Here is a 12,500-nt window from a genome sequence, read left to right as displayed (position 1 = left end):
CTACATATGTCTGTCATCTACCCTCTTTGAATCGGATAGTAAAAAGTAAACACAGCACCGTAATTACAGAAGTCACAAGCTCTTGCAGTCAGCACTGTGGAAGAGATGAAATGAACACCTCGGAACTCCTTGCACCCCAGGATTACATTATCAAGGGTTCTAAAATTGAAATGAGGAACATTAACAGTAAATTTCACAGGAAGAAGAACTCAGTTAAAGTCACAATATAAAACAGAAAAATCAAATAAAAAGGAAAATTTTGCGCAAAGGACACACAGGAGCAGGCAAAAACCTTTTTTTTTAGATTAAGACTAAGAAAACTCATTGAAAACACACGCATACAAAATTTTAAAACACTAAAATGTTAAAATCACAATAGGAAAATTATTTTGGGGTTTGGAGCCAACCTGTCAATATGACACCAATGGATAAAATGAGGCAACGAAATAAAAACAAAACAACAAAGCATATCATTATGACAGGGGTAACAACAGCCGAAGTCCGAGTGTTCAATCTTGAAACAAGTTGTTTTATTATTCAAGACTCGAATAGGGGAGACCGGGGGAAGTTGGCACACGTTTACAATTTTGGTTATTGAGAGCAGAAACAAACATTTGTACGAAATTCTTATCATCATTGAAAAAAATACACTCCTCTCCATCATAAAGCAAAAGAAAATGTGGTTTGCTTTCAACATTAGGTAGCAATAAGTTTTAGAAAATAAATTACTTTTTTTATCCTTTTGCAGGGTAAGTTGGCAACCATTATGAGTTAAGTTGACACATTGATAATTAGAAAGAATATTACTACCTTGCTTTTAAATCAAGTAAAAAAAATACGGTCTGAATTTCCAAATGTAAAATATAAAGCAGTTGTATTAGTTCAGATCATTTGAGTTACAATTGTGAAATTGTGACAGGTGCAAAATAAATCTTCGCCAGTACAGTCTTTATGCTCCCATGTTACTCTGCACTGGACCCACACTTCTGGCTTACTTCTAGAAAATAGATCTATACATACTAAAACCCAGGCTATCTACTTCATCTGAGCTTCCTTCTAAATCAACATGAGCAGTTCTTTTCATCTTTTGGGTTTTTTTTATTCAACTACTTCTCAAGCTTTTTTTTTATTAGTGTGTCAGTTAGAATATTGGAATGGCGTTTCCTCGTATTCATTGAATTTAACTTTTCTGACACCTGCTTTAGGCAATGGGGTCAGTTCTGCAAGTGGAATCAATGTCTTCCCAGTTACTTCCGAAGTAAATAGTGTGGGCTCATTCCACTCTCCAAGGTTATCAATTTACCTTGGACTTCTCCATCAAGAACTTTTTAAATTCCATTGCTGTCTGTCATATTACAAGACTATACCATTCGAAGCCCTTATGTCTTTTTTCGGACATCTCCCTGTGGTCGATCTGTTACTTATGCACCCATAAAATCAGAATCTCGAAATAGTCTGTATTGAAAGAAAAAATTCCAGCAGTCCTGAACCCATTGAAAACATTAGAATGAGTGACAGCAAGAGGTAAAGCCGTGGAAACTATACCAGGAATGTCAGATGGTCATAGTTGATCCAGGATTCCTAGTCATCCACGCATCACATGCTCTGTTGACATATTTCTTCAGAGGTCTATAAACACTAACAGCCAGGGGCTGCAACTTGTGAGAGAGATGTGGAGGAAATGATAGGACACTAATCTCATTATCCATATATAAATTCAGGAACAGATCGTAAATAATATAAATAATAGACTTATTATCGTTATCAAATAACGTGGGGCAAGTCGGAAACGTGCCAACTTGCCCCATTTTCTTAAGCCGACTTGCCCCATCCCTACCATTTAGTACAAAGACACTTACCAGTCCTACCAAAAACCTTGAATGATCAATTTTAATGGTAGAGAACCTTTAAACCATAAGGGAAACTATGCTATAACTGAAAAATAATGAGTGTAAAGATGTTACAACAAAAAACACAAAAATGAAAAAATTTACTTACTTCCATCAAAATCAAACTTTGTCTTATAAATTCGAGCTCCTACGTCCTATGGAATTTTGTAGGTAAGTGAGGAAACACGTGACAATTACACAGTTTGTGTATGAGATTCATTTATTGGTAAACGTTGAATTTATATAGAGTTGGCCAACTTGCCCAGGTCTCCCCTATTGGTAGTCCAAGTTGTCTAAATAATAAAGCTTTAGTTCTTTCATTTGCATTTCGTCTTCTTCATCTCTGTATTTGTATCATAACGACAGGTTGAATCCATACCCTTAATTATTTTTTTACCTTGAGATTCTAACCTTTTGGTGTTCGAATTTTTTCTTTATATGTTCCGGTAGCTTTGATTTATTTCTGTGTTTTGCCTGCTACTCAGTGCCCTTTATGCAAAATTTCCCTATGAAGTCGATTTTTACTTTTTCATCATTGGACTTTGCCTTTGTGTTTATTACGCTATTTTTTTCAGTGTGTTTTATTCTAATTCAAGAGCCACTGATGATGTAATCATATATTACGAATCGTTGGGAACAAATATGTATTTTGCTAAAGTGGCTTAGAACAAATTAAATAAAAACAAGGCAACAGTCATGGACAAAGCTTCCCCAAGAACAGTTACTGCATTTGCCTTTAAAGTGGGCTCCTCACCCCACTTTTGCTCATATTTGATAATGCTTGTTTTCTTGGATATCAAGGCTATTCAATTCAAACACCTCTGTTCCATTCAGCCAATATATTTGTTAGTCTCTTTTTCCCTTTTTCGACTCGAAGCTTCCAAATTAGACTCTCTTATCACATGCCTGAAATCCGTACTTTAACTCCATGTTTTCAAACCAGCACACACTAGTGTGATCCATCATTTCATTTATACTAAACTTTTCACTACTTCAAATCTTCGTATTTCTCAGCCTTTCTATCTCAAAGCATATCATTTTTCTCTCACTGGTATTCAACATTCGCTCGCCTTAAACATTCAAACATTCTAACATTTGCTTTCGTAGACAGACACAACTTTCTTTCCAAACTTTCTTGGAAGCCGTGCAACCCTGATTGCTTCCTTTTTTATGACTCATCTCTTCTCTCATCATACAATCTCTCATTACATTTTCTCCTAAATATCTGTTCAGTTCAAACAATTCTAGTCCATTGTCTGGTGACAATTATTCCCCCAAATAACTGGTTTCCATTTGCTTAATACTGGTATGTACAGCTATGTTTACAAACCACTGCTGCTAAGTTTGTAGGGAACTGTGGGAAATCCATTTTCTTCTGGCCAGCGGGATTCAGGGGCTGCAATAACTTTTCGTTGAATATTTAGTGTTTTGAGATAATTATGAAGTTCATTAGGAATAATCATATCTCCGATGACTTCCATTCCGTCGGTTGTATTATTAAAGAAACCGGTTTCCCCATCAAGCGGCAGTCTCATCCCATTGGCGCTGTTACTCTGAAAGAAAAGCATCTGTTTGAATCACAAAAATAACGATAATGCTACAATAATATATATATATATATATATATATATATATATATATATATATATATATATATATATATATATATATAATATATATATATATATATATATATATATATATATATATATAGATAATATATATATACGTATATATATATATATCATATTAAAAGACGAAGGATTAGCATCGCCAGTGTCTAAATTTTCCTTTGTGGCTTCAATTTTGTTGCGTATAATCATCAATTTTTTTATTTTTATTACTTCGTGATTTAAAATCAAACATATATATATATATGTATATATATATATATATATATATATATATATATATATATATATATATATATATATATATATTACGATTCTCGGCTTTCACCATAATAAGTTAAAATTTAGCAAATCGTAAACAGTGTCCTTTTACTCTCTCTCGCGCGCATCCCACATTTCTTTTGTAATTTCTGTGCTGCTGCCTGTTTGTACTTTCCAGAACTACTGAGATGTTGATCCCCTAGATCTGAGAGATGAGTCAGCAGGTTGAAATAAAACAAGCCAGCACAAGGAGGAAGCCCTCATTCCTACGGGCTGCTCTACGAGCAAGAGCCCGTGCTGGCACAAGGCCAGCTTAATCTCAAACAACAACAACGGAGGAAGCCCTCACTGATTAAGCTGATGGTTCTCCAAATTAATAGTAGTCAGAGAGAAAGCACCCATTACAGGAACATCAGACTTAATTCAGAATACACACACACACACACACAAACAAACACACACACACACACACACACACACACATATACATATATATATATATATATATATTATATATATATATATATATATATATATATATATATATATATACTAAAATTAACTTTTGCAAATGTCTTGTGTGTTGATTAGAGATTTTCAAGTGGGTCATGCTACCATATTCAATATTAGTGCCTCCTCTGTGGTTCAAATATACTATATATATATATATTATATAATATAATATCTATATAGTATATATATATATATAATATATATATATAATATATTATATATATAATATATATGATATAGTATATATATAGTATATATAGTATGTATATGTATATATATATATATATATATATACATATATATATATATATATATATATATATTATATATATATATATATATAGTAAATGTGAACCACAGAGGAGGCACTAATATTGAATATGGTAGCATGACCCACTTGAAATCTCTAATCAACACACAAGACATTTGCAAAAGTTAATTTGAGCACTAAATTAACCTCTGCACTACAAAAATATACTTTATTTCTCAAAAGAAAAGCAAGACTCTAACTATCCGAAACAGCTAGATTTAAGAAGTCAAATGAGAAAAAAAAAAAAAAAGGTCAACATCTTGTTCTTCATGACTCGAACGTAGAAAACGGACTGTTTGAAGCATTATCCAGGTAACTGAACAATTCCCACAAATGATAAGCAAAATGAGACACTATTTCTCCAAAACTCCGACATATTAATTCCACAAAAATTGAATAGTCATGCAGTAATTAATTCGTCTCTTCAATACGTTCAACACCATTATGAATGATCAAAACTGGTAATAATTCGGCTCACAGAGGCTGACAGAGTGACAGATAGATAGAGTTCCTGCCAAAAGAGAACTGGCTCTTAGCAACACACATCAAAAAATAAAAATACAATAGTAAATCTCATAAACAGATTAGCGATACATTTTATAAATAAGTCCAGAAAAACAAACTGATAATAAATTCACTCATAAGCTGGGCAGATAGTGCCTCATAAAGTATATGAAAAGGTTCACGGGGGGGGGGCGGCGGGGGAAGGGTGGTAAAATATGACGCAGGAACGAACAAGCAATCTCGTAGGACCACTCCTTGTAGATGACGTCATGGTCATGTAACGAATTCGTTGTGCAAAACAGATTGTGTCATAACACATCATTTATTTCATAATTCCAGATTTACACATAATAGCGTTTTCTACATTCTATATTTTCCATGGTAAGAAAGTAGTCTATTTCAAATAACACTTATCTCTCACTGGCTCCGCCCACAGAAACAGACGCATACACGAACACATCGTTCGAGGAATCTTCCATGCACACACAACTTTTGTCTGAATGTGAACGTGTTTCAAGTTTACCAAGAAGAAAATTTGATAATGTATTGTTTAGCATTATAAGAGGTTTCTCTTGTGCTATGTAACAGTGGTTGCCACTAGATTTTTGTGATTAAAGGTTTATATGAATCTAATGTTGAGATGTAAAGCTTGTTGATTTGGCTACTGTGCAGTAAACCATAGTATAATAATTGATGATAAGTAGTTTGTGAAGAAATGCTGTACGGCGGGTCGTTGCTTTTGGGCAATTTGTGTTTACCTTCTGTTTTCTGCTTGAATAGGTGTGTACTAATTGTTATTAAAGTACTTTAAATTTTAATGAGTTTTCACTGTTTCCGTATATATTCTCCTTTTTATTCATTGCAATTATATATATATATATATATATATATTATATATATATAGATATATATATATATATAGATATATATATATATATATATATATATATATATATATATATATATATCTAAATATATATATATATATATATATTATATATATATATGTACATATATATATACATACATATATATACGTATATATACATACATTATATATACATATATACATACATATATACATATATATACATATATATAAACTTTATCACTTACACAATTGTTCCGTGCATTAATGCAATTACTAACAGGACGTCATTAAACTGGATGGTATCTAGCAGATATTTTATTCAGTACCTTTTCCTGACTAATATCTCCGCTAGATACCATCCAGTTTTATTGAATTGAGGCTTTGTTAGTATAATATATATATATATATATATATATATATATATATATATATATATATATAACATCTATATGTGTGTGTGCACGCGCAATGAACTTTCGGTTACCCTCCAGACAATCGAATAGTTAAAATCTCCCTAAAGGCCCATACACTACCCCATTACAGGCCAATCCTATTCTATAAAATTAATTTAAATTGGAGCCATCCATTTGTAAACCAAGATGGGGAAAGCTGCTAAGATTTTACGAATGCCTGGAGATCTCAATGACAGCAGCAGCGATTTGATTATCAGGGCATCCATATCAGTTCTGACGAGATAGACGTTCTTGTTTGTCAGTGGCAGTGATAACATCAGTCAGCAATATTTACACTTGCTAGAACTGCCAGACCATAACAATGAAATATTAAACATTCTTCTAGTATTATTGTAAAACACTGCCAGTATTACAAGTGGCAATTCATTCCGGACAGAAAACGGTTCATTTCAGAAAAGTAACCGTATAACGCATGCCACTGCTTCGTAAATTTATCCAAATAACAAATTTATCGCATGCTAAGTATGCCAATTCTAGTCCATTTCTGGATTCATTCAATATTTTGCCACTCATTGAAGGATGAATTCAAGTGACTAAAAACTGATTCTTCCAATCATCCTATCATAATTCCCATTTAATTATTGGAAGATTTGGCAACTGTGTTCGGCAACTCAAGTGGAACAATGCTTCACAATAGTGGCTACTTGAGTTTATAAGTTTAATTTATTCTGTTAAAAATTAGGTCACATTGTCAAGATTTAAACGGTTCGTAGTTGTAAAAATGTACATGAGTTTACATATTGTTATTTTTTTTTATAAGAACTTGAGCTTGTTACCGCAAAATAATATTTAAAATATACTCGTATTTCAATTATTACAAACCCGATATGTGAGGGACTACTTGGACTTATAGGCATAGTTTTTCAAGTGTTATGCGTTTGGCGCATAGAGTTTCACCCAATTCACTTGCCGTTGACCAGTTAGGCAGCTTCACCAAAACCGACATTTACATAACTGTGCATTTCTGTTCCATAGAATGTGAACTTGATAAATTAGATTCATTACAAAACTGAAGTGACAAAGTCTGAAGACAAATATAACTATTTTTTGGTGTTAATTGGAATAAAATTTATGTTATCTGTAGGTGTACTTCACTGACGACTTCACTGACGAGTTAAATTCATCTTCTGGTGTGACATTCGTGTCAATGGTAACAGTGCCATCGTTTTTGTTATTATGTAAGGGCCACCTGGGAAGGCACCTTCTTTCGAAAAGACTATCTCGCCATCAAATTTTCGTACGTTGATACAATAATGAAAACATGGAACGTAATACTATGGGTTTGCACATTTAATTATTGATATGTATTTACTAATATGACGAAATAACTATGTAATATATAATATTAAATTTCAACATTATATTGTACAAGCCCCATAAGAGGCTACCTCTTTCGTATGATACCGAATAACAGTTTACGGGCGATTCTATGAACACCAATGTTCCTGAATCGTGAGCGATTATAATTACGTCTATTAGTGATTGATAAACCTGCTTACCTTTCGTTATTTATGCTAGATATATGGAAAAGAGCAACAGACTAACAAAAGGTAGTGGTGTGTTTCTTAGCAAGAATGGTTTTGCTTTCTTTCCTTTACTTTTACACGTTAGTGAAGCATGCCCATGCGGCCTACAATTCAATTTTCTTGTGGCCATAATCTCTTTCCTCACATTAGTAGGCCTTCTACTGCATCAAGATTCGGAATTCGTAGGATATGATCCTGGTTTAGCTGCAAGTTAACAACAGCAGTGACATAATGAAATTATGATGGACATCCATAGTAACATCAAGATAATGTACAGCTGGTGTCTAGCAACTTCCATAATTCCATGTTACCATTAGGAGACTTTTCTATTGCTTTTTTGACCAGATTTTAGTCTGACACCATTAAATCTAACTAACAATATCTGAACTAGTTGCTACCATCTCTGATTATGGTTCAATACCGTTATTATTTAACACTTTTGGCCTCTTTCTGGCCTACCTGTCGGCCTTTCAATGGGCCCCAGCCTCGGCGGCCACTGGGTCGTCATCTCAAGACTGGGGACTATATACTACATCCTAGCCCCTCATTAAGAAAAACGAAAGCGTTGCATTTTCGTTCCTGATTGCATAACAACAACAAAAATCTCCTTGGTCTGCTTTCAAGGTAATCAATTATATTTTTCATCATTCGGTATCATCATTTTTTCTCGCCTTATATAAACTGAGGTGAGCTAAAGATTTACTGTTCATTTGAACTGAAATGCAGAAAACAAGAGAAAAAGTGAAACGCACCCTTTGTTGAAGGAACAATTAGTGTTACCTCTTAGGGGCGAGATGCCGGACACGTGGTCGAGGGATGGCGAGAAAGTCTAACTATACACAGTCGAAGTAGGAGTGTCAAGGCCATCTGCGTACACTAGTAGGGCTGTTAGGCAATTGAACCCTCTGATTATCTTACAATTGATAACAAGTGGAAAACGAGCCTGAGGAGAAACTGATCCAGCTCAATGAAATTTGAAAACCGACTTATACCTTTACAAAATTTAGATTAAATCATCTTGTATTTGATCATTCTCTCGACTACTATATTTTGGCAATGCCAAGATTATGCTGAAGTTTGCCTTCTGGTGGCTGTAATGGCGAACGATCTTTCTTTAAATTAAAGCGAATCCAGAATGAGGTAAGAGCCAATATGGGTCAAACAGGAGGGATCTGCCTCCCTTAGGTCTGAGCGTGAGTTACTGAAAGCTGAATAATATGTGGAAGGTAAGTGATAAACACATACTGTTGCCAAGTCGTTATGTGAAACTTGTAACTAGATCCAAATGTCTGTCGCTATCATTTAAATAACTCACCAAGTAACTTTGAGTAAAAACTTATTAGTCTTTGCTGATAAAGTTGATCATGATCGTAATTCATGTGTCCTTTAAATTTACTTCTGAGGGAAATGAGTAGAGGGCAAGGAACTAATAAACAGTGATCAGAGGCATACAAATTGATGCAATTATCTTAAATCTTTTACTTCTATTATATATACATTTCATATACTCCAAGACCATTTATTGCCTATTATCTATATAACTGCACAATTACATATATATTTTTTTAGAGAGAGAGAGAGAGGAATTCAAGTAGATGTAAAGAAATAACTAAAAAGAGACAAACTAGAATTCGAAAAGAAACGAAGTAACAACTACTAAAACGGTCTACAAGAGAGAGAGAGAGAGAGAGAGAGAGAGAGAGAGAGAGAGATTCGAATAGAAACTCGCGAGAGAGAGAGAGAGAGAGATTCGAGAGGAAAAGCGAGAGAGAGAAACGAGAGAGAGAGAGAGAGAGAGAGAGAGAGATTTCGAATAAAACGCGAGAGAGAGAGAGAGAGAGAGACTGGAAATTTTGTATGAAAACAAAAAAATTTGCCAAATGAACAGCTTTTTTTATTTCACAATGACAGCAGACATTTGGGCAAATGACCTTGAAGAAAAGCTGGATTTAACAGGAATATTTTTGTTGCGTTTTTCTTTCTTGCCTTGGTAGAAATTGTGTCCAGAAAGAAGTCCTATAAAAAAAAAAAAAATTTCTCTGGGAACTATAAGAATAGTTCAAGATATTTGGTGTCAGTATAGAGAGGCACGACTGCATAATTATGCATGTATTAGTGTATGTATTTAAGTCATATATGCATAGTATACATAGTATATATATATATATATATATATATATATATATATATATATATATATATATATGTACATACATATATATATATATGTTATATATATATATATATATATATATATATATATATATATATATATATATATATATATATATATATAATATATATATATATGTGTGTGTGTGTGTGTGGTGTGTGATGTGTGTGCGTGTGTGTGTGTGTGCGTGTGTGTGTGTGTGAATATATTCTGCATTTATATATTTAAATTGATAAGGCATGTGCTTACGTTAATTTATTTATGTGAGCTCCAGTTGCCTAATCCATTGGCTTTTCTTTATTTTCTTGTATACTAAATGCCAAGTCATGCTGACGTTACAAAGATCTTTGATAAAGTATTCCTTTTATTTTTTTTATTTTATGGGGCCATTATGATAACGTAAGTCTGGCAGTGTCGTATCTCCTGGTGATTTAGTTCAACACGGATACGACCATTTCGCTGGTTTGCCCGGTATATGAGCCCGATGACCTTTGCCCGCCGATCATGCCCGCTCGTCTGGATGCCTTTAGGCTGCGGTGAATTTTCACATACAAAACAGATATTTCCAGTGTCAAGTTCAAGACGCCTTTGTGCTCGTATTTCTTGGCTTTCCGTTATCTTCATTGACAGAATAAAAGACTTAATTTTACCCTGGCATTCACAGTCTTTCCAGATAACAAGACGATTGATCATAAGAAATAACAATCTTCTTGAGCCTTTTTTATTTCATTTTTTTATCCATCAGTCCTCCGTTGAATTAATGGAACTGGAAAATAGTACACTAACTGATAGCAAAGCAATGTAAGGGTTATTTCTTGACATAAACATCGTTTTTTTTATATTTTTAATGATATAATAAAAATATAATAATAATAATAATAATAATAATAATAATAATAATAATAATAATAATAATAATAATAATAATAATAATAATAATAATAAATTTAACAATCGTAGCTGGCTATCGTAGCTGTGTAAACAACCTATGCTTAACTAAAGCATAATCATCAGTAGGCCGAATTTTCATCATAACGTTGATGCAAGAGTATGTGAACTTTCCTTTTGGTAAGATGCTGATGAATCAAAAGGCACCTGAATTCTTCAAGAGTTTATCAGATCAGAAAAATACATACCGTGGTTCCGTTTATATATCGTATATTTCTGCTTTAAGAAAACAAAGCGAGCACATTTTCAATCCATACCTAATAAGAATCGTAACAACCGACACATTTTGAAAGTATTCAGTCATTTGTACAAAGGTACGCTAAAAATTGAAATGGATAAAAAAGGATGAAATCTTTTAACGCATTCATTAGACATTTAATTCACTCATTCACTAATAATCCTCAATAATACGCGTACACGAGTAATTTAGAAAAGGATAAACAGCAATAAAGGTTACTCAACTTTTCTTACAATTCCTGATAACAAATTCAAAGCTTCCCAGTGCTATTCCCCGACCTACTTCTCACCATATCAGATAACGTAAGTAAAAAACATCGTCCTTCATATCTTAAGTAGAGTTAGATGCATTAGAGCGTGACAGCTAAATTGTCATGAAAAATAAGCATGTCACTACCCAGGACATTTCAAAAACCTAAAATACACGTAAATTTAAAGAAGGTAGTGATGGGAAATAATGGAGGCGAAACTTCAATTTTACGATACTTTGTCTATCGGTATTATATTTACTTAAGCATAAAATTATCATTCACTTTTTTGACAGCCATTTACGCTTATTTTCCCTCATTGCGGATAAGTTTTACATAATAATTCATACATAAATCCCTGACATCCTAAGAGTTATTTTCGCCATTTCCGAGATATGGTTTCTTGAAACTCTTCCTCTGATAATACGCATCGTGGTTATTATACATACTCGTAGTCCACTGGCTTTCCCTCGTATCTGTTACCTACCATAGATGTGTTAGTTCACCGGTTAACTTTCATTGTGAGTTCCGTACAATTGCGGTATTGTAATAGCTAATAAAAGATTCATATGCACTATGCAACAGCATCGTAACTCGAAGGTTTTCGTGGCCTCTTTCTCTGGTAATTTCATAACTCATCAATTGTCGTTATAGCCTCAGTAACCAATTACCAAATTTTTTCCTACAATTTTTGTAGATGCTTTCCAATGATAGCCTTGAAATCCAAAGGCATAAGGCTGAAAAGTCTTCTTTCTGGTATTCTCAACCACCCTGAATAGAAGACCAAAGTGTACCACCAAGAAGTGAAAGGTTCAAAGACGTTCAGGAAAAGCTAGGCACAATAAGGACAGCTTCCCCCCTAGAAATTATAGTGGAATGTAGTCCAGGCAGGATGCTTAGTTGGTCGTCTAAGAAC

At 33.5% G+C, this 12,500-nt stretch overlaps 1 protein-coding gene across 1 annotated transcript in view; it reads right to left on the bottom strand.

Moving 5' to 3' along the window:
* Positions 1 to 12,500, bottom strand: part of LOC135226569 (blastula protease 10-like) — a 49,875-nt gene that overhangs the window by 25,186 nt on the left and 12,189 nt on the right. The window contains 1 exon segment of the mRNA XM_064266252.1: positions 3,220 to 3,442. Coding sequence (XP_064122322.1) covers positions 3,220 to 3,442 — 223 coding nt within the window.

Source organism: Macrobrachium nipponense, chromosome 14, assembly GCF_015104395.2.
Source record: "Macrobrachium nipponense isolate FS-2020 chromosome 14, ASM1510439v2, whole genome shotgun sequence".
NCBI lineage: Eukaryota > Metazoa > Arthropoda > Malacostraca > Decapoda > Palaemonidae > Macrobrachium > Macrobrachium nipponense.
This window is presented reverse-complemented; position numbering and strand designations above follow the sequence as displayed.